The following is a 23444-nucleotide window of genomic DNA, read 5'->3' as shown; positions in this document are numbered from 1 at the left end:
AGCACTTTATTAGGTTTGAACAGTATCTTGCTTAGAAAGGCCGTCTGGCATTATATAATTATATATAATTTTATTATATATATAATTATATATACATATATTCAAATGTTGAATAAGAAAACACTAAAAACCAACAGAGCAAATTAAAACATAGGATTAAAAATGGCCAAAACATCTAATATGATTCACAATGGTCCTGATACAGTTTAATATACATCTTTTTTTCTTAAAAAAAAAAAAAGAGGAGGAAGGCGGGGAGGAATTGAACAAGCAAGGCAGCAGACAGGAATAAAATATAAATAACCTTACATTATTTACAAAAGAGGAATGGGCAGTGAACACTGGGAAGGAATGGCCCAAGGACAAAGTGAAAGAGAGAAAGGAAGCGATAAGTGAACAGCAGTGAGGGAAGTAGGAAACATGAAGGACATAAAATGGTGGAAAGAAGAAGAGGGAGGTTGGATGCTGCTGCCAGCCTCCCTCTCTAATGATGGAGACACATATTCATATTTCTCCATGGCAGTCAAAATGCTCTGCTGGGGCAAAATTAAGAGAATAAAGTTATCTGAAACTGGGACAACTGGGTTTCCTTGGTGATAATGCATACAAGATACAGCTGTATTTCTTGTGTGGAAAAAAAAAATCTATATATTTTTGTTCAACATTCAGGTACCCACAACTGATTACTTGTCATGGATTCCACATTTGAGTGATATGGAATGAACAGAAGCAATTAATGACTGACCTAGTCTTAGTTTTGGCCCTAATGATTCACAATACAAAGAGATTTATCGTTGGTCTGCAGCTGATGTTTAGGAAATTGCAAAAACCATCCACGAGGATGACAACAGTTCAATAAATTTTGTAAGCAGAGAACATCAATTTGTTTTAAAAAGCTACCAGTGAGGCACTTTTTTAGTTCACTATAGTATCAAAATAGAGGGGGTCTCATGGGTTGGCACAGTGTCATGTTTTGCTGTCAAAATACAGTGAGACAAAGTGATCGCATGGGACAAATACAGACAATACAAAATAGAAATAGAGACTAGCCAAATAAAAAAAGCACCCTTTGCTCTATCAAAGACAACAAATGAGTGAACAACAAAATGGCACCTAACAAACAGCACGGGCACTTGTGATGCTTTGGAACAAACAACACCTTAAATGACAATGTACAAACAGCAAACAATTTCAGTGACTGGTCAATTAAAGTTATCTGCTACTTTTAAGTCCCAGCAGGGGCCTCAATTACTGCTCAGTCTGGGGCTCTGAGACCAGAAAGAGCTTCAAGAGTCCAAATATAGTTACCATATTCCAATATCAAGGCCACAGCACCTTTCTGACCCATTTGGTTCTGTACTTTTAAGGGCATTGCTTTCGGTGCAAACGGTGCAGAAATGTTGAAACAATCAGCACTCATACAACCACCCAACCTGAAAATTCAGCATGTATTTAATGACGCTCACTGCCAATAAACTACATTTGATTGTGCCGCTTCCTTTATGTAATAACATGAGCGTTAGTGTAGTTAGTGTGATTTGATCTCTTTTTAATTAAAATTACATAAAAAAAAGACTGAAATTAGGCTGAAAACTCCTAAAACAAATGTAATTTTAATATCAGGGCATTCAAATCAGTATAAATCTGAGTCAAACATGATTTCGGAATATTCCTCCGGTGGGAGGTAAATCCATTTAAAAGCGAGTAAGCTTTGGAGATTAAGTTTGTTCAATTTGTAAATTCAAACAATCCTGGCATCAGTCATTTCCTGAGCTGACAGAGTTTAATGTAGGTCTGACCTGGATCCCTGCGGTTAACTGACATCTTCCATTTCTCATTACAATCATAAAGAGCATGGCCTCAATCATCAGAAAACAATGTAGTTCAAGTCTGAGTGTCCTTACGCCATGGTCCTTAAAGGACAGACATTAAAAAAAACATTACATGGTACACCTCCACTATTAAAAGTAACAATGGATCCATTTTAGAGGAAGATGTTAGCAACAGCATTCAAATAACAAAAACATTCCAAGCCATCTGTGTTCATGATGGGAAATGGAGGACATAATTCATAAAGAGTGTGACATTTCAGTGAAGTGAGGCTGATAAAAATCAGAAAGTACAGTTAAATCAGATAGACTCGAAGGAAACCCACTCAAATCTATAATTGCAACCTACTGGAAATACTGACATATCTGTAAACAAGAAAAACAAATGTCATACATTATAATGATATATAACATTTGTTGAATTCTGCGATTCAATAATAGAGCTACTTGTGATTATTTTGTTGGTCATTTGTCTTAATATAATCGATGATACTGTAACAGACCTAAAAATTTAATAAAAAATCACTTACTTAAAAACTTGACCAATTCTCCCAGTCCTTATGTTTTATTACTGAATAGGGGCACAAAATCTTCTGTACTTATTTTCTACTTTCCCCAAATTCCTGTTATGGTGCTGGAATGTTATGATTGCTGATCCTTGGACCATGAAATAACTTTTGTGTAGTCAATGTATAAACATGGTGGATAGAGTCCAGAGCTGCATAACCAAGTGAGTGAAGGACTTTGGCACTCAGTGGATAAAAGAAGTGATGTGAAAGTGATGTGAAAACACACTGTGTCCTCTCTGCCAGCTTATACTCCAGCTCAAACAAACACACACATGCACACTGGGGGAAAAAAATAAATGGCTCCTGGTATTAAGTGTATATGTTTATCTGTGTGAAAACCTGAGACTTTGAGCTACATCACAGAAATTCTGATCTTTAAATATTATTGAATGTAAGTGCCTTGAAAAATATCTTTGCTAAGCAGATGCAATTAAATCTGTGTGAACAAAAATGGCTCTCTGTGTGAATGTGTTTGAATGTTTGGGAGAGAAAACAATCCAGATTTTGTCTGTAGAAACCTGCTACCACACAAATCGCTACAATGTGGCTCTGGCAGAAGTGTCTTAAGTCTGTCCTTAAAGAAGTTTTTTTTTAAAAAAAAAAAAGAAAAACTCACACTTACACTCCAAACATCAATAGCTTGACTCTGGATTTTTTTTTTTTTTTTACATTAGCCCCCAAAGCTTTTGAATGTTATACCAATGAAATACATTACAGGTGCCACCCAAAAATGCAGCCAAACTCTGAAACCAAAGTCATAATATGCAACATAGCAAGTATATGTACATGTATGCACTTGTACATAAGGGGAGAGGAGTCAGGAAGCGAGTAGGCGTGAAGGGCTGAATTAACAAGACCAATATTACAAAATATTCAAGAAGGCATCTCAGTTATTTTCTCTATTCGACTGCACTGCCCTGTTCTGTCCTCTGGAGCAAGACCTCTGTTCCCTTTTCCTCTGGGCAGTTCCTGCCATCCTCAACATCAGGTTGTGAAGAGTCTTCTTTTTTTTTTTAAATCCATCAGATGGGAATTATGCAGCTTTCTGCATGGCAATGTGTGTGTGTGTTCTGATGTGTGCATATGTTTGTGTGAAGTGTATATGGACATCTATCCATCCATCCATCCATCCATCCATGGCAGGTCTCTACTTGAAATTGGCATAATCAGAAAAGGCATCGATATACTCCTGGACCACTTTGTAGCAGAATTCGTACTGCTCCTGTGAAGGGAGGAACAGGAAGAACAGCCACGTCAATGTTACACTACAAGCCACTTAAGTCTGTGACTTGCATAATAGCATCCCTGTCTTAAACAGTGAAATCACTGACTGCTTGCACACTGGCTGACATGTGTACAATCATGCAGTCCAAATTTCTACAAATAATTCAACTGCTACTGAGACTCCATTTTTGTGGAAATTTTGGGGAAAGAAGCTTATTCTCTTTCCTGCCTTGAACTATATTGATAAAACTGAAACCACTCATGTGTCTGTAAGATAAATTTGCAGCTGGAGCCAGCAACTGTTTGCTGGTTCTCAATCTTAAGCCATCACATCATGTAGGTTTTTTGTCTTTTTTAAGTGTATCTCAACGTAGCTTTAAACCCCATTTTCAATCTTGTTTGATTGACTGGACTCCAGGTTAGCTAACCACTGACTCTAATGAGCCTTTGTTGATGGCATTAGCCTAGAGGGTCATATAATTCACTTTTTCTTGCCTCTACAAGCTGCTGAAATACACTATTGCTGACAAAAACAGTGAGTGATAAATTAATTTTGACTGATTTTGGCAGTGGTTGTAAATTGAGCCATTGGTTTTCTTAATTCCTTAAGAAACGGTTTCTTAATTTCAGTGGATATTTAATGAAAAATGTCCATAGGTGAAGTTTTTAAACAAAGATCATCACCATTTTCTCCTTTTCCCTTTTAAAGTTTTTCCAATTAAACAAGCCAATTATAATAGAGTCATGTCAAAAAATGCAGCTTTAAAGGGCTCTCACCAGTGTCTGCACCATGTGGGGTCTCTGCAGTCGGAGGCTCTTGACTGTCTGAAAGACATCCAGGATACCCTCTGCCTTCACCCTCTCCAGGACTGTACTCAATGCACAGAATGTCCCCGTCCGGCCAGCGCCAGCACTGTAAAAGCATACACATACACACACAGTCATGTCTCACTATAGTTGTTAAGACACTCATAGATATAATGTATTCTCTAAACCCTAACCCTAACCCTCACAACTAAATGCCTAACCCTAAAACCAAGTCTTAACCTTCCAAAAACCATTTGAAACTGTAAGGACCGGCCAACATGTCCTCACAAGGCCAAAATGTCAACACCAGAATGCTAAAGTAAAATGTATCCACACAACCAAAGAAAGACGTGTACACACGCAGACACACATGTACATGCCTGCACAAGCAAGTAAGTGTGTTTTCATTCCTCATGGAGACATTACATTGGCTTACATTCATTTCCTGGAGACTTTCCATAACCTTAAAAATAACTACTTGCCTAACCCTAACCTTAACCTAACACTAACCTTTCACAAACCTTACACCAGGGGTTAGTTGGGTTAGGTGGAAAACAAGCAGGACAGTGGCCCTCAAGTATCATTGGTTAGGCATCCCTTCCTTAAGTCAACACCAAAGAATTAATTGATTTTTCAGCATCTGGTCCCCACAATGAGAGTGTGTAGGCAGGTTTCAATTCCCACAATATGAGTCATACCAGGTGCGCACACACAACTGCTTGTAAAAATCGAGCAAATTAACAGTTGAGGGAGTAATAAAACGTCAGAAGGAAGAAACCAATAATTCTTCTCAGTTGAACTTCAATTGTTCCCCACATACACAGACCACACTTGATTGTCAGAAGCATTCCCATGTGTAACAATAATACAAAAGCAACAGAATTGTCTTTTATACTTTTAAAGCATTTCTTATACTTGCACATGCAGGCCACAACAGTAACAACCTGAGTGAAAAAGGTTGTTTGTGTGTGTTTTACCTGCAGTGCACGGTGATGGGGTGGTTGCCAGATTGTTGTTGTTGTTTCTGCACCGCAGCAATTATGTTGATCATGCCTTTTCCATCGGTGGGGATGCCCACCTCTGGCCAGCCATGGAAATGGAACTGACGCACTGCTCGAGCTTTGTTCTCCTGGAAAGATCAGGGGTAATTAAGCAGAAATAAAGTCAGTTTTAGGTTAATGAGGCTCTAAAAAGCACAATATGCTAGTCCCTTCTTACCCTGTTGTTGGTGACCAGGAGGTCACGCACTGTGTAGCTCTCACTTTCCTCCTCCCTCTTAAGCTCAATGGAAATGTCCCCATAGACCACCACTCCATCACTGGGCCAATACTGAGCACACTTTTCCTGCAGGGCACAAATGAATCAAATAATCAGCATCCAATGATTCTAAAAAAAAAAATCAAGGAAATTATTACTTTGTTTGCCAGGATTTGTAGGAAGATACTTTAGAAATCCTGTAAATATTAAGTTATTTTGCTCAGATTATTTACATGCATACAGGACATGTGGCACCCAGCTAACACTGAGTAAATGATCTAATATCAATATTCTATTTTTGCCAGTTATTGACTTGATATCTAACACTACTGTTTGTGTCTGCACACATCCACACCTGCCCTCTCTCCTCCAGCTCAGTGAGCATAACTATGGAGCAGCTTCTCCACTCCCAGATCATCCTCCAGAAGTCCTCCATAGTGTGCTGCAGGGGGCCCTGGCTTGCCATGTACGAGTCCTTCTGACGGTAGCCCTATGAGCAGGTGGAGGACAAGACGAGGGAAAGGAGGGAGGACATTTGTTTGTTGCAAACAGCAGAAGAGAGAAAGGAAGACTTGAAACATCTGATCGATTCCTTGCATTAATGAAATTAAATGATCCACTCCAACCCAGGTGCTTTAACACTCACATCAATGAAAGAGGCATTGACGTAGTCGGTGTTCTCCTCTCCGCGTTTCACTGGAATGATCACTCTGTTGAACTCATCTGTCAGGAGCAAGCAGAAGCATTAACCTTGATTGGAGAAAGGCTTTTTAAAAAAAGTTAACATCTATAATTTCATCATGTGCATCAAAGCATTCATCAGTGTGTATCAGCGCACTTATACTGAATAAACCCACAGCTCCCATCTACGCATGCATCACTCACATGGAATGATCTGTAGCACTCTGTTCTTCTTCATGTTGGCGGGCAGGTTGCCTGTTCTCATCTTGTCATTCTGAATCTTGATGGATGTCAGTTTCTGGAAGTTGTGCAATGCAAATGTGCAAACATATAAACTTCAGAGCTGTTTTCCAAAACAGTGACACATTTTACTGGAATGAAACTGGTATGGTGACTGAGAGGCCAAGAAGAATAACAGCTTCTTTTTAAAGAACACAACACAACAACAGACCTTAAATTCAGCCTCCAGACCACTGCAGCCAGCACCAGGTGAAGGGGCATAGAGTTTGGCCAGGTGTGACTCCAGAGAGGTCACCTCCAGCTCTGTGTCTCCGTACAGGTAGTGCTCTAACAACGCCTGAAAGATGAACACGTACTGCATCTGTTGGCAAGAGTGAGGGGACAAGGTGGAGAAGGAATGAAAGTCAAAAAAACCATTACACTAAAAAATACTGCATCATGGGAGAGACTTTATTCTGAAGAATAAAGTAACTGTGAGGGGCCATAACTGTGCCAACAGTGGACCTACATCAGTCTGAACCATCTGACAGCGTTGGGCTCTGATCCTGGTGACGAAGCCAAACACGTCCACCTTCCTCTCAGCAAGCATCATGTCCAACATGGCATCAATCACAATGAAGGTACCTGTCCGCCCTACACCCGCACTGGCAAGAAATATGACACGTGGAGAGTTGTGTGTGGCATGCAGATTGAGACATAAAAAATGGGCTAAAAAGCGTAAACTTCAATCCACTTACCTACAATGAACCACAATAGGTCCAGCATACTGGGGGTTGCAGGTCTTGACTTTTTTGAGGAACTTGAGCATGCCAATTGGAGTGAAGGGCACCCCGAAATCTGGCCAGCTGGTAAAGTGGAACTGGGTAACAAGCCTCTGAGGCTTCTTCCCAGAGACATCCCCCACCTGAGACACAAACTGTTTTATAGACCAACCCATAATTCAAAACAGCACAGTGTTGCACAGTATGTGTTTTCTTAGAGAGCATTAAACACATTAAATAACTTTATCCTACTAACAACTATAATGAGAGGTTTGCGGTACCTGTTGGATGCAGAACTTGCGTATAGTGTAGTCCACCAGAACCATTGTGTCGTCGACAGATACTCGGATGTTCCCGTATGTCCAACAGCCCTGGTCCGGCCAGTACTGAGCACACTTACACTGAAAAACAGGGACTGATTTAACATCAGTGTACTAAAAGGCTTTTAATGGTTTGGGTATCTTGTGCTTTCAAACACAATCACATCTTTCAAACCTAAACTGTCTAAGTATTTGAAACCAAACTGGTTAAAGGTCCTTTAAAGTAGTTTGGAGATTTTATCAAATACAGCATAGAAACACAAGCATCAACATCATCCCTCATCTGCACCACTCCTACCTCTTTTCTCTCCTTCAGATTGGTCACCATGACAATGGTGGCTGTGTTCTGCTCCCAGATCATCCGCCAGAAGTCATTTACTGTTTCTTCTTTTGGCCCTGAGAGCCCAAGACAGATATAGAAATAGAGAGGACAAGTAATGTGCTAATAATGAGTAATTGCTTTGTTCATTAAAAAAAAAACAGCACCGTCTTTCTGCTGCAATGTATGACCAAACCTTACCCTGAGCTGCAATAAACTTATTCTTCTCTCGGTAACCCTGCAAAACAAACAGGTTAAGAAGAACTGTAAAGATGAGGCAAATCAAGAGTCTGTCATATTTAGATTCCAACTGTTTCCTGTGTGGGAAATGTGCGGCTCTTATACAAACATTTATAAAGGAGGCGTTGATGAAGTCAGAATCGGGAACTCCCTCCAGAGATGAGAGATGCACCCTGGAGTGATCATCTGGAAGGAAAGGCAAATGTGAGAAAAAAAAAGCACAACACAGCGAGATGGTACATTACAATGTCACCATCCCGGCCACTGAACTCTAATCAAGAAACTCACGTCATAAACTGGATTTGACTGTCAACTGTCGGCATGATTACTATGACTGTATTGATAAAAGCTGATCTGCAGAGATGAAGTCAGACACACTGTGCTCCCCTTCGCTAAAGGTAGTCAGTGACACAATGTCAGTAAAGTCACTCACATGGCAGGATGTTGACGTATCTGTTCTTTTCTTTATTCTCTTCCTTGGAAGCAGCGTCACATGATGCCTGGATCGGGCATACAGGCAGAGCCTGTCACACCGGGGAAAAAAAAAGTAGATAACGGGGATGAAGAGAGTGAGAGAGAGATAGGTATCAGTTTCAATTCTGTGTGACCACACATATCATTTCCTGTTGGCTCCATCTTTGTATCTGCTGTGTGTCATGTCACCCCAAATGTCTTTTGTGTGAATGTCCTGTAGCAATTAGCTGATTATCTGACAAATATAGGCAGATCTGATATCAGGCAAGTTTAATAACATCTTGGAAGATCCATAACGGTGGATTGTAGTAACTCTTCTACTTAGCCCATAACTCTGCAGATGTTTGAGCCTTGATTACGTTTTATTCTGAATTATTTATCAATACACAGCCAAGTTTTCACAAGCATGTAAAAAAATCTCTGTGGTTGCACCATATAGTCCAGTGGTTTCTAATATTTACAAATCTGATGTGTTCACCAAAGTACATAGCCCTTCAACTGTGGAGATATTGTGTAATAAAATAACAATTAAAAATTTTCAGATTACTTAAGTTTCTCTACAATCTTTCCCTCAGCAACCGAGGTGCCCCCTAGACTGGTCAGGAATCACTATTTATGCTAGATGGGTATGAGTAGGGTGAATCCCAGGATTAGTATATTATCAGAGGATGTGTGTTTGAGTGTGCCATACATTAAACTCCTCCCTGAAAAGCTTGTTGTCATCAGCCATGCGACGGTTCATTTCTTCCTCTAGCTTTTCGACAGGAAGAGGCGGGTACTTCCTGTTTGTGCTCGGTGAACGGGCCAATAGTGGGACGCTCTGGAGTTCTGTGCCCGCGAGCAGGAAGGGAGGAGGAAGGAGAAGAGGGAAGGAACGGGAGGGACATGAGACAGGTGGAGATAAAGAACATGGTAGAGAAGGTAAAAAGATAAGAGGGGAAACTGTCAAGCAACTTCATTGTTGACAGTCTTTTCTAAAATTGGCCACCAGAGGGCGAGGTAACACTGTAATGTAAGGGAGCTAACTGCAGTCCTGTTGGTTAGGTAATCACAGTGAACAAAAGCCTCCTGCCAACAGTCAGCCAGTGAAATGCTATCACTTAGTGGGGCAAGATCAATCAAGTTTTATCAGAAAAAACTGCAAGAAACAAGTGTAGTCTGTACAGTAACTACCCAAAATATTAAAAAAAACTGTGTTTAGAGCTCGTGGTCATATCTTCCAACAAATACATGGCACACTCTAATGTACATGTGGCTGCGTTACCTGTATCATCTGATCTCCCATTGGTTAGCCTGAAGGAGTTGGAATGGCTTCCTGCTTGTTTGTACTTCTTAAACCTGCCAACCAACAAAGATCAAAGTACATATTAATACACACAGAAACACAAACAGTATGCACACAAATAAAACACACTGCCCTAGTCTCACAGCAGAATGCCAATCAGCCGCTGCCATGGTAACGGCAGCACCTTAGGCCTTCACTGCAGGTTTAGTGTTGTATAAAGAACAACAGCATTTCACCAACCGGAGCATGTAGAGCACGATGATAATGAAGATGATCACCAGCAGGGAGGAGAGGGCCACCATCACAGCGATGATTGGCATGTCATCAGATGGGTTGTTGTCTACATCAGAGACAGACAGAAAAGGGAGGAATGGTTAAATTTAAAAACTTTTTTGTCATTATAAAACATCTATGAAGAACAGGATACAGTGGGATTTTTAACCCCTGGCAAGAAAGCAAGTTAGAATATTTTCCACCTTACATTCAAGAATGCTTTTGAACTTGACATGTTTGGTTGTAAAAAAAAAAAAAAAAAAAGGATTTAATGGTTGTAATGTAGGCTTTGCCTCTTCAACACCAGCCTTGCTATTATGGCAGTCCATGTTAATATTTCAGTGGCTTTCAGAAGAAAAAAAAACTCAAATGGAGAGTGCAACAATCTGTCCTTTGTCCTTTGGAGTGAGTAGATAAATCACAGCTCAACTGAGAGGGTCAACCCTTCTATATCTCGTTATACCCAGCAAGACAGCGGACACAGGGTGAAGGTATAAAAAAAAACACAAACATTTACAGTGTCTGCTGAGTTCTATATGAAATATTTAGTGTAAATGTTAAATGCTTTTGTGTGTCACAAAGCAACAAAAAAATCATCAGAAATCATGTGGGTCCACTGTGATGTTGCGTACTGAGGAAAAAGAATTATGTTGACCTAACCTACAAATTAGACATTACATGGACAAAGTTGTCTATTCTTTGTGATGCATCTGGTAGAATACAACGGCTGACTAATTTAAATGTTTACACTAGTTACTTGTTGAAGACAGACCTACAGCCTTCCAGGTATATTTTTGTGCTGCAGGTAGCACAAAAAAAACCAAAAAAAAACCATGAGATATGCTTTAGTAACAGTAGGAGTTTGGTTTATAATAACTGTCTGCAGTTTCTCTGCTAATATCTGGTCTATATAAGACAAAAGAAGAGATTTTTCTAAAAACTTGCATAGTGGTGTTGACAATGCAATGACAAAATCAGCTGGTCCATGGATGAACTCAGAATTATGGACAGAAATACGCTGCAAAAAATGCTTCATTTGACTTTATGGACCATATGTGCTTTCTGGCAGAAGCAGTCTGGAATGCAGCCCACTTATGTTGCATTTTCATGCACCGTTCCCAGGACCTCTTTGTGCTCTTCCTTGGACAATGTGTACATTGACAAAGCAGGAGAACACCAGGCTGCAGGCATCATGTGGAAATGACACAGCCTTGACAGATCTCGTGTCATTTAGAAATGCTCATAGCTCTACACACAAGAACCACAGATGCCCGTAAGGAGACAACAGAGTAATAACACAACACCTATGCATCCAAAGTGATTCTGTTATATAACACACATAACATACATCTTTGTGCAAACAAATCTATTGTAGGAATGAACAATACTTATCAGAATTTACAGTTTTGACCTTAAGTTTCCCCCCTTATGTGAACTTGTACAACAAGAGTTCATTACCTGCTGTTATTACACTCGATAATAAAAAAACATCTATCTACATAAATCAGCGACATATTTCTCTATATTCATACAATATAAATAATTAATATCAAAGAAAAGGACGGGGGGAGTCATGTTTCATTTCCAAGGATATTATAATAATGGTCAGCACAGACTCAAAGCTGCTAAAAGATGAAGCTCACTAATAGTGGACATTTCAGGTTTTTGTTTTTTTTTTTTTTATACTTGCAGCATTTAAAAAAAATAAGGCACACACAAAAACATCTTCCCTCAACACTACTTGTTTTTTTATTAAAACACCAGCTACTTTTGGCAGTGTCTAGGTCACTTTGGTGGTTTGTCTGATTCTTGTGGATGACTGGTCAAATGCAGGTATGTCACTTCAGGATATTTCCAGCACTGCTTTTCTAAAAGCAGAAAAATGTTCAACTATCTAAAATATTAAAGGTTGACTCTTGACCAGAAAGCTCACTTGCTTTCTCTTTATAGCTGTAGCTACTGATTTGCAGACCTACATAAATAAGACAACTAGATGGAAAAAACATCCTGACACTTCTGAAGTGGGTGTACTGTATCCCAAAAACATGAAAAGTTAAATTTTGTCACGTGTTTTGCCTTCTTCTACTTTCTTCACATGTAACATTAAAATGTTTCTTAGATAATAAATACGTGTATGCACCCACAATGCATTGAGAACAGATTGGGGTCAACAGAAGGAACAAATTAGCATACTATAAAGGAACGCCCAGGCATCTTCACAGTGTGCATGGAGCAGGAAAGACCACTGAGACAACTGCCAGCAAAAAACTTATACATGCCTTATTGAAAGTATGAACCTGAAACAAAGCACTGGAAAGCCACTACAAAACCATCACCATGTCCATTTTCTTGTTTAGCAAGATCTACAGTTTTACACCTGCTGAAATCACACATCTGCAACAAAGAAAATATGACGCACACTGCAAATATCTGGGTACAACACAAAAGGTCTGAACAGAACCATAGTAATTTTCCATACTTCTTTGAATGACTCTGAATAACTATAGTGCATGTTGGAGTCATAATTTGTACACTCAGCTGCAGGTTTTAGAGACACTCAAATAGGTTCATGGCATTTTGGAGTATTGAGACAACTGTTGGTGGAGGATATGGCATGTCTGTCTCTTCTACAACAGATCTGTCTGTATGTGGCTGTTATAAAGTGCAGCATAATGATAATGCATTTGGTATTTATAGTTGAAGATAATGTGTCATGGTAGATATTTTCTTCTTTAACTGTTATTTCTATATATATATGGTAAAAATGTATTCACTCACTAAGTACTGAGAAATAAGAAAGGGGTGACATCACCACAACATCACCACAAGTTATACAATAATTTGTTTCAAGTTTGTACGACTGTCCGGCCTCATGTTTCGTGTATCATCTGACTTCTGTTTTTTTTTTTTTTTTACACTGAACTACATATATAAGTTGTAGTGATCTAGAATGATCTTGTATGTATACTCACATTTAATCTATTCCAGACAGAATAAAGTCTTTAAACTTTAGGGAAAAAATCATCACATGGTGCCCTGGCATATACAGCAGCACTCACCATGTGGGCTGCCGTCTGAAGTGAACTCCATCCCAGGTGGTGTGGAGGTCTCTGTCTCCTCTCTGAATGAATCCTCATCACCATAACTGTCTGGAATTGAGGTATCAGCAGTCCCATTCTCTCCCTGCACTGAAGTCAGAAGAAAGGGAGGCTCGGTGCTCGGTGATGCCTGAGGGGCATCAGTTGGAGCTGCAGGTGGTGGTGGAGGGACTGGTAACACCGGCAGGGTGGCATTAGGACCAGCAGGCTGTGTGTCCCCATCATCAACTGGGCTTGTGGTTGAGGTGGTTGTCGTTGTTGTTGTTGCTGCTGCTGTCGTCAGTGGGATGACTGCTGCAAGTGTCATGGGTGGGCCCGTGGGGGCTGAAGTGCGTGCAGCTGTCAAGTTAAGGGAGGCAGTGAGATTTGGAGGAGCTGAAACAAAGAAAAGAGTGCTTAATGTCACAATTTTACTTTTTTTTTTTTTTTTTTTAAATGTGAGCCTTTAACCCTAAAAGGGTGAATAAGTAAAGACATTTAATTTTAGTGACATAGGTCATACTTGTGATGGGGACATGATCCTGGGCTGAGGCCCAGAAGGCTAAACCGAGCAGCAGGAGCAGGGGACACACACCCATTCTGCCCTACATCAAGGAAGAAGAACAACAGGCACAAAAAAGTTTTAGTGAAAAACAACCTTTAATCTCACGAACAAAATTATAAAAAACATTGAATGTTTTATTAAACCCAGAGATTGAGGATTTATGTGTTCTATAATCCACTATATATCTTTTAATCTTTTATCCTAATCCCAAATGCTCATGTTTTGAAGCTAATACTCTTAAATTTCAAATGAAAATAAAAAGCATTCATAAAGTTAGCCTGTGTTTACCTGAAGAAGCGAAGTTGACATCAATCACTCATTCGCACAGTGTTATCCTAGAATGCAAACAGAAGAAAGTGTATCAATTACTGAAATTTGCTCTGGGTAACATGCAAGATCAGTATGAGGTAGAATGATGTAATAATGACACAAAAAAAGAAACAAGGTCTTGCATTAAAGAGGTGTGACAACAGCATGTTGATTTTTGAGCATTTTCCTAAAAATTACATATAAGGCTTGGACAATAATTCAGAATAGTCATTTGGCAACTTTGACTCAAATGGTACTTTGCTGATGTGCTAATACAGTGCTTGCCCAAATGAATGAAACCGAGGAGGTTACCGTGGGAAAGAATTAATTACTGAGGATTTTGTTCTACACTTCCAAATAGATTTGTCTGATAGGATCTACATCACTGGAACAAAGTTCACGACTCTGAAAACCAGTAAGATTAATTTAACCACACCTTCTGTCTGCCGTTTGCCATATTGTTTCATACCTGGAAAATGTTAATTTTTTTTATTTAAAGCTGCAGTGGGTAGTTGATCAACAGAAAATGATTCACCAAATATTTAAATATTCAATAAAACATTTTAATTTCTGGTTTCTTCTTCTGTAGTGTGATGATTTGCTTATTTTCTTTTTTTCTTTCAAGTAATATGCTTGGATTTTGTACTGCCCAGACAAAACCAGAAAACAGAAGATATGACCCTGGGCTCTGGGAAACTTTGATGGACATTATTCACAGTGCTCTAATGTTTCATAAACAATCAAGGTTCATCAATAATAAAAATGACATTTACTTGCAGACTTTAATAAGTTTCCTAACTCCTTGCAACAGAGTTTCATCATAAAAATGTTGCTGAGCATTCATCACCCACTGCGTGACAGAATTAGTGTCACATTTAAATTCCTGCAGTGACGGTGAATCAGCACTCAGGACACTCTCCTCCCGCTGACATGTGGATGAGCGAGTGGAGGCCAGAGGATAGACAGACTTCACAGTCTCACAGTCACAGTAGAGGCTGAGTGGTTGACTGTCAGTATTCTGTATAATCCTAGAGACCAACAAGGCTGTTGTCTCCCTGTCTGAGCTGTGATAATCCCTGGACCTAATCCCATGGTCCTGACCGTGGAATAATCCAGCACGTCTGCCTCTGCTTAGAGAGATACATCAGCACTGCACTGAGCCAAACACAGCAGGCACACACAAACTGATGCTTTACAGCACTGACTATTGCATCAGTGGGCAGGGGATAAACTGGGCGCTAAAAGCTATAATAGTGCCAGTTGCCAGGCTTCTGCTGCTCAGGGCTAAGCTCATTCATTGCAGTACTTACATTCTGATTTAAGCATAGCACTGTTTGGCTCTGACTGCAGCCTCAAACGGAGCATGATGAGCAACTTATGTGGTCAATGAGGATGCTATTAACCTACAAATCCAATTGTTGCTCTCCCTCGCTCTCTCCTAACCTATCCATGCATCCATTTAGCCAGCCTGTTTCCCAAAAATGATTCATGCACTCAGAAAAATGGGAAACTTCAACCAAAATGAAAAAGATTTTAGTACAATAACCCAAATCATTTTGCTAATAAAGAGTTTATTCTTATAGAACAGGAGAAAAACTAATTTGGTTGCCTCTTTAAAAGAAATAACGGTGCATTCCTATTTTGTAGACATGATGCTAAGTAGGACATGAGGATCACAAGTACCCCTCTTTACATTACAGCTATTTGAAATTGATTATGTGACTGTCTATTTAAGAAGCTGGAAACACAGCATGTTGTATCAAAAAAGACAAAAAGTAAGCAAGCAACTAACACTGTTGCTGAATCACTTTCTGTCAATTGTGCCTTTACAGTAATGCTGCTAATTATTATTTTAAGTATTAACTAATCTTAAAACGTATTTTCTCAGTTTATCTTTACACCTCTGGTTTACAGTTTTCCCAAAAAGAAGCAGGAACATTAGTATCTTGTACAAAACACATTTTACATTCATATACTGCATCAGAAATTAAATTATCTGTGCAAACAAAACATCGCTGAACTGTGTCTCCCTGTGCCTACAGTTTCAAAAAAGACACAAATCAAAGTGCATGTTCTTGTTTCCTGTCTGGTCCTCTATACATAAAACTGTACTAAACCAAAAACCACATCATAACCCTAAATTCCACCCTTTACTACCCTCCTCTTCAGTGACTCAGCTTTAATGGACAAACTTGGCAACTGCTGCTATTTAGTGTAAATTAGCAATACACTGCATCTGGCATGTGTAATAGGTTAAATTTGATGTGACAGACAAAGGTTACTAATGGGTTTGGTCACATCAACAAGGTTTCTCCAGTAACTTGTTTTCTTAATGGAGGATGACTCATTGTTTTCAGTGTACCATCCAATGAGGCAGGACGATGTGTTGATGTAAGTGATAGAAGCAGGTCCTGTTGCTAACCTTCACTTTACTGATGCTGCAGGAGCCCTTGAGCTTTTTATCTAGTATACCCCCAAGAGTAGCGCTCACCAGAGAGGCATCGTCCTGAGGAACAGCACACTTTCAGTGAGGGAGGTACTGGGGTTGGGGTGGGGGTGTGGGAGTGAGTGTGTGTAATGATTCTTTTTTCAGACCTATGTCTTGGAGGATGTCATTAATTTAATAATTTATCAGGTGCTGGGCAAGTACTTCCTTCTTTGTGTCACTTTTTTTTTTCTGCTGTCAGTGCTCTAGCTCTGTTGAAAAGATGTGAAAGGATAATGGGTTGGGGTAACTCATATTCAGCTAATGGAGAATGCAGGAGACATGAAAGACTGCTCTGAACTTATTTGTTAGCTGTGTTATTAATATTAACACTAATATATAGGATTAAGTATATTACCTGTTAAGGGCCTGGCCAAGGTTATAATAATGTTGGTATACTAACTGATTCACTATTTTCTTGCTGAATAGTTTCCTGTTGCAACACCTTTAATCTTCTTGCTGAACAGTTTCCTATTGCAAAACCCTTGTGACAGCAAAAGACACCCATCACTACCGACTTTTACTTATTTGAGTTTCATAAACAGATTTGAATCCTTAGTTTGTTTCCTTCCCTCCAGCCCCTGCTCTGCACTGCGATAAAGTCAAATATTACAAGGAGAGTAAATATCTTTCCAACAGTTTCATCACGCTATTCCCTGCAGAGGAAATATGTGCATGCCCAACTATTAGTGAATGAATGTACGCAAAAGTTACTCATGGCACTTACACTCTCCTGACTTTGAGCTTATGTTGTGCAATCATGTGAATATTTTCCAGACAAGGGAGAGCACTTACAGAAAGCCCTTTACAGCACCCACCATTGGGATATGCTGACCTATGGCAAAGAGCTACACCACCACAACTTCTTTAAGACAGGCAGCAAGTAACAAAAATTAATAGTTTTACTGGAGGGAATAGCTATTAGGGCACTTACCCATTATTTGGACATTTTCATGTAAGCCTATGTTTCATTTAGACAGGTTCCTCATTTAATGCTGGTGTTTTGAGCAGTATCAGGGTGAAACTCCAGTATTGGGACTTTAAAATCAAGACCATATTAGCTAATATATGGTGTAAAAATCCAAATACTACACTAAGCTCTAACAAAAACTTAATTCACCATTTTAAATAAGGTATGATATACTTCAAGTAACAATACCAAGCACCAACAACATGTTATGACTCAACTCTGCAGGGGAAATTAACCTTACCTTTAGATAAAATTTTAAGTTTAAGAAATATTTTTATATTTTAGGACTACTCAGAAAAACTTTGATAAGTGTCACTGGAACATCCACACTGACCTTTATTATTGGGCACTCAGAGCTTTATGACATGTTAGTTCCTGAAAAATTGCCTTTTGTGGTCACAAGTGGCAATTATGGAGTAACAGTAGATGTGGAAAATTAGCACAAGTGGAGAAAAGTCAGAAGTTGGCAAAATGACTCAATAATATCATTTACACATCAAATTCAATCTAATGTTCATCAGCATCCAAGACTACATCCTCCATCATAATGTGTTACATAGAGGTGTGGTTGTTACACAGTCTGGCCACACTAACATAAAAGGAGTGGGCAAAATAATAGTAACACACCAGATTAACACAATAGAATTCAAAAGCACATCATATTTCAGCTTCCAGAATGATCAGGAAGTTGAATAAACACCTCTCTAAAACAGTCTGAACTAAAACTGAACATTATGTCCTTCAAAAGGAAGAATGGGTTGTTTCTAAATAATTGTCAATAGGTAATAAGGCACACAATTATTTTCTATGATGAACTATAAAATCTTCCTTATACTATGAGAAAGTAGACACCACTGTGCAGAATAGAGTCCAATCCTTAGTGTGCATGAGCACTGAGCCTGACCAACTAATGAAGACAGTTGCCTCTCTGCCTGTGGCCAACTGCTGCCCTCATAGGAGTGCAATCACACAGTTGTGAAAGGGCTAGGCTGTTCTCATGCCATTTCATTCACGCAGTAAAAGGAACACTTATAGGTGGAATATAAAGGATGTCCAATTACATCGCCATGACAACCAAAGGCCAGGGCACAAGATCAATGCAAGGTAGTCATGTAATATGGAGATCCTACTCATGTCTGAATTTCATCAATGCTCTTGTATTAACCCTGGCCTTAGGTGATGTAGTAAGTGTCTTTTCTGACTGCATAGACATGAATTAATGCATAGCTCAAGATGGAAACAGATTTTTAAAAATTATCTCTTAGGGGAAGCAAATACTTGGGACAAGAATCCTTAATAGCTGCGGCTGTTTCCTCAGTTTATTTTGTGTTGTGTTGGCTGCAACCCAAAGATAAATGCTGTCAAAGAATGCAACTATTTAAGCTGCAGGAACCCTGTTAAGTTCAGTGTGATTCTTAAAAATCAACAAATCTTATCAATAATTCACAGAGGATAACCTAAGGCAAAGGGCTGAGCTGGAAACCAAACAGACATAAATCAAACAAGCCTCCCCAAGATGACACCAGCAGTGGTGGTCAAGGGGACTCCACCATTCATGCAGAGAGTATTTCCCTCTGGCTTCACTGGTCACTGCAGTGCCAGATAATGCTTGTCTGTCTGTCTCAATTCATGGTATATTAATACTGTTTCTATGTCTTCAGAGGGAGGGGAGGGCACTCTGCTGCAGCAGGAATACTGTGAATGCTTCTCTTCACAGGAGACTGAAGCAGGCCTAACTCGGCCGCTAGGATTCTTGCTCAGAAACAGACCACAGATTATATGTCCCTGGTGCCACATACAACAGCCACAATCCTCTGGACTTCCCTTTCTGAGGGATACTACTCCCTGCTGGTGTGGTTTCTGCTCATGCTGGCTTCATTCATGAGCTGGCGAGTTGATGAAAAGATGAAGAGAAGCATGGGATTACAATTCTAGCTAATCACACAGGCAAGAGTGACCACTGTGTCTGTTATTAAGCCTATAATGATGATTTGGTTCCATCAGGCTGAAAGGCTCAAGAAAACTCACTTGTTACAATGAGTGAAAGTGGTGAGCCTGTGAAGCTCTGCTCCATCTGCTTTGTTGTGGGGTTTCTCACAGAGCATGCCAGGGGCCTCTCAAGCTTTCCCACACTGGAAACAGAGAGGATGTAGAGGCGCAAAGCGTGGTCTCCCCACAGAAGCCACTGTGACCTTGGAGTGTGGTGTGGGGCCAAATGGGCAGCTCAAGGGCCACAATGAAACCCCGATCACTATCACTTCTGCCTGATTTTTACAACAAGCATACAGATAAGGCAAGGCAGCTTTATTTAAATGCGCATAGATAATTCACAATGCTTTGTTACATTTATTTATTGGAAATGTAATGAAGTAAAATATGTATTTCAGAAATCAACAATTTCTAATAAAATGTAGCAGGATAACAAGCAGGGTATAATCTTTGCTTTAGTTATTTTGGTTAACAATGGGCACCCAAAATGCTCATATCTGAAGTGACCACCCCACTACACTTGCCCACTCTTCCTCTGAAAGATAAGAAAGCCCATCAACAATGAAGAGACTTGTCATGATAGTGCTTTTCCAGAATCCCTTTTCTTCTATTTCTTCCTCCCACTTCTATTTTTAGGTTGGTCATCGAAAGACTATTCAGGTATGTTAACATGTTCTTTGAACAGTTTCTTCACAACGCTGCAGGGTATCACCTGGCTCAAAGGTCAACACCAAGCTACTTTGGGGCCATAGTGGAACTAAACACTCGACAGTGAAGACACCATTGAAGGAGCACAAAATGACTGAATGGATCATTTTGCCTCTAATTTCAACTTTTCCATCAGCTTACGGGAAAAAATGTGGATTAAAAGCCTATAAAAGAGCAAACAGCAGCCACATCATTGTAGCACAATATAAATTTTCAAAACATCAAATTATTTAATATATCTCTAGAGGTGTAACCTAGTGTAATCCTGATATACTGATTTCTGCCAAAGCTACTTGCCCACCATCCACAGCTCCTACATTTAGTGCCATTATCTCACCATATGGCCACAGAAAGCAGTGCCATGCTATAACAAACTCAAGACTGATTGGTCAGGATTGATCTGGATCACATGTAGGCTTGCAAATGTAAAAAACATTAAATGTTTTTAAATGAAATTCAAAGTAACACCTATTCTTTCAAGTTCACTTCAGAGAAATTAACTGTTACCTATACCCTTCCCACCCACAGGGAACCAGAAACATCAACACACATCAGGAAAATGTAAAACAAAGACTAACTTTACAATTGGAAGGGCTTACATAACAATTACTGCGCATTAAGGAAGGACCAAACAAAGCTACACCCAATGAAGTTTTCCCCATCATGCAGGATATTTGATTTATGAAATGCAAGTGATCACACAAATTCATTTCCTCCATTGCCAAATAAATGTCATTAAGGCAGAATGACATATGACACGTAGCTGCAATCAGGCTCCATAATGCTTCATGATCCTCTAAATGTAGCTGTGTTCATCCTGTCAGCGGCTGAATTACAGTTCACTCCCACAGTAAAACACGCAGGCCTACAGGTGGAAACAAAAATATACCTCCTGCCCCACCCAAACAGCCAACACATAATATTGTGTCAGCACCCTGAAAATGTGGAATTTCACAACAGAGGTAATGTCAAAGATATACCCATCAAAACTTCATGAAAAGCTCCCACAAGGCGATTTGAAGCTATGCCTTATTCTTATTTTTAGAAACTAGGCCAATGACGAAAACTGTGGTGTGACGACCACTCAAGCTATTCTGCTAAAACCCTTTCAAGATCCTAAGACAGAAATAACTATCTTTTCTGAGGAAGGTGGCAACAGTTCTGCCTTTCACTGTCATATTGCCAATGCAACACCCTTTTTACATTTTATGATCGGCTTGACAGGCAGAGATGGTTCAACAGTTTTTTGGGAAAGAGGTGGACTTGTTCAGGCCTGACAAACAGAGGTCAGCGTAGACCTGCTGCCCGTCCATTGCCCGAGGCGCAGCTTGAGTTCTGCACTTGGATGGTCCTAACATGACTTGACGACCTCGGTGAAGTGGAAAGCTGTGTTGAGGAAAGGCACTGACATATGACAAGCCGTGATCTGCCATGCCCCCTCTGCCTCATGATGCTTCTCATTGTGCTCTTACTTTTAAACTAACTACTTGTCCTGGTGCATTGTTCTTACTGAGCTGATGTTCGGCTCACATGAAGCAGCGACTGTCACGCTCATTCAAACTTTTCATTACTTGACAAACAGGCCACGAAAAGGAACAAACTGTGTTTGATGGGGTTGAGAAATCATAACTTTCAACCCAAGTGAAAGCAGAGTAATATTAATTTAGAACCTTCAAGAACCACAAGAGTTAAATGGTATGCTCGGTTACACCCAAAAAAAAAAAAAAAAAAAAAAAAAAAAAAAGGAGACTAGGAGCATGCTAATCATTACAAAGAAACTTTCCTGGGAGAGGTTGTAGTGTTGTAGTGTAGAGGAGAATACAGAGTCAAGAAACTCGATGTCAGAGAATAGAAGAAGAAACACAAAGCATCAGCTGTGTTTGACACACCGTACATGTTAATGTTAGGGCGACCTAATTCCTCTTGTGGGTCCCATGAAGCCCCCTGCCCCTCCACCAACCCACCATCTCACTTATCGTGTAATAACAAGGCGTTGATCAATAAAGTGTACTTTCCAGTGAGGCAGAGCAGACCTGGATCCATTCTTTGTTCCAGTGCCGTCTCAACAGCATCTGTGCTGCCACAACAAACTGAGTTACAACCTCTGACTGCTGTCGCACTCATCTCTAAGCACCCCCCCCCCCCATCCCTCTCTCTCTTGAGAGCCCCCTTCCTCAAAAATTTCCCTCCCTGCCTCCGAGCTACTTCTGAAATGTTCAGGCGCCGCTAAAGAGTCTTGTAACTATTCAACACAACTGGGCTCCTTGCATCCGCCTTTGTTTACCTCCGCCGTGAGAAATGATGTAATGCAGCCGACGCTGTCCGACTAAATGTGGGGCACAAAGTGTTTGTTTGTGGGTGACACAATGTTACAGCCAGAGGAAACATGCTGCTACAGCGACATTGTAACAAGTGGGATTCGGGCTTTGCGCAGCAAAAACAAGAAAACTCACCACAACTCCTGTAGCGTCCAGAGGAAACCCGAGGGGGCTGGGGGGGGGGAAATCAAGACAAGCTGGAATTTATCGTCCCTTTCTCTTCCACGTTTTCAACCCCGGCCCCTGTCTCCACACCCCAGGAGCCGAGAGTGTGAGCGGGGTGGGGGGACCTGGGTGATAGCAGAGGAGGAAAGCACGGTCTGGGACACACAGCCAACACTTCGCAGTCAGTTTGTCTGTCAAATCCAGGCAAGGAAGTCACCCTGTAACAATCCTCAATTCGCCCTAACCTACCGTCCCTTAAGAGGATGCTTTCTTGGCCTTCCTGGATGTTAAATCCCACGGTTTGTCCGCTGTATCCGGGCGCGTCGGCTGGCTATTCTAGTCCGCCATGTTGTGTGTCTGTCTGCATAGGAAGAATGGGAAGCGAGCAGCGAATTCCCAGGCCAGGCCCCGTGTCTTCTCCAGCCTGTTTCTGCCGTGTGCACAGTGACACCTACTGGTCGGGATGGGTACTACACGGTCCACACTGCGCCCCAGTCACAGCAGCAGGACAGAGCGGTGCTTCCCACGCTGAGGGCCCTGACATACTTTGACTGTCCCGGCAATAAGTGCACTTTTAAC

At 40.4% G+C, this 23444-nt stretch overlaps 1 protein-coding gene across 3 annotated transcripts; it reads right to left on the bottom strand.

The window, feature by feature from the left end:
* Positions 1 to 230: 230 nt before the first annotated feature.
* On the bottom strand, positions 231 to 23257 carry ptpra (protein tyrosine phosphatase receptor type A). Of its 3 annotated transcripts, none has more exons than XM_026307234.2 (23): positions 23115 to 23257; positions 22836 to 22990; positions 14210 to 14256; positions 13880 to 13961; positions 13339 to 13752; positions 10247 to 10346; positions 9986 to 10059; positions 9413 to 9549; positions 8681 to 8771; positions 8357 to 8433; positions 8209 to 8245; positions 7987 to 8084; positions 7650 to 7769; positions 7345 to 7511; positions 7116 to 7251; positions 6819 to 6968; positions 6572 to 6665; positions 6333 to 6409; positions 6042 to 6176; positions 5648 to 5773; positions 5407 to 5558; positions 4400 to 4535; positions 231 to 3620 (listed from the first exon to the last, which is right to left on the bottom strand). In XM_026307234.2, the coding sequence occupies exons 3-23, from the start codon at positions 14228 to 14230 to the stop codon at positions 3546 to 3548; spliced, it is 2499 nt and encodes an 832-aa protein (XP_026163019.1). In that variant the 5' UTR covers positions 14231 to 14256; positions 22836 to 22990; positions 23115 to 23257; the 3' UTR covers positions 231 to 3545. The 3 variants fall into 3 exon arrangements, with proteins under 3 accessions (XP_026163019.1, XP_026163018.1, XP_026163020.1); XM_026307233.2 differs by having other exon boundaries at positions 22836 to 23020; positions 23115 to 23239; XM_026307235.2 differs by lacking the exon at positions 22836 to 22990 and having other exon boundaries at positions 23115 to 23209.
* Positions 23258 to 23444: the final 187 nt, after the last annotated feature.

This window comes from Mastacembelus armatus, chromosome 5 (assembly GCF_900324485.2).
Source record: "Mastacembelus armatus chromosome 5, fMasArm1.2, whole genome shotgun sequence".
NCBI lineage: Eukaryota > Metazoa > Chordata > Actinopteri > Synbranchiformes > Mastacembelidae > Mastacembelus > Mastacembelus armatus.
Note: the sequence above shows the minus strand (reverse complement) of the source record. Positions and strands in the feature narration are given on the sequence as shown.

Bases quoted from the DNA above. Each gene is read 5' to 3' on its own strand.
- ptpra (XM_026307234.2), bottom strand. From the start codon at position 14,230: ATGTCAACTTCGCTTCTTCAG. The intron at 10,060-10,246 runs GTTGGTGAAATG...GTTGGTTGGCAG, and splicing joins ATCGTGCTCTACATGCTCCG to GTTTAAGAAGTACAAACAAG. The intron at 8,772-9,412 runs GTATGGCACACT...CCGGTGTGACAG, and splicing joins TTTTCAGGGAGGAGTTTAAT to GCTCTGCCTGTATGCCCGAT.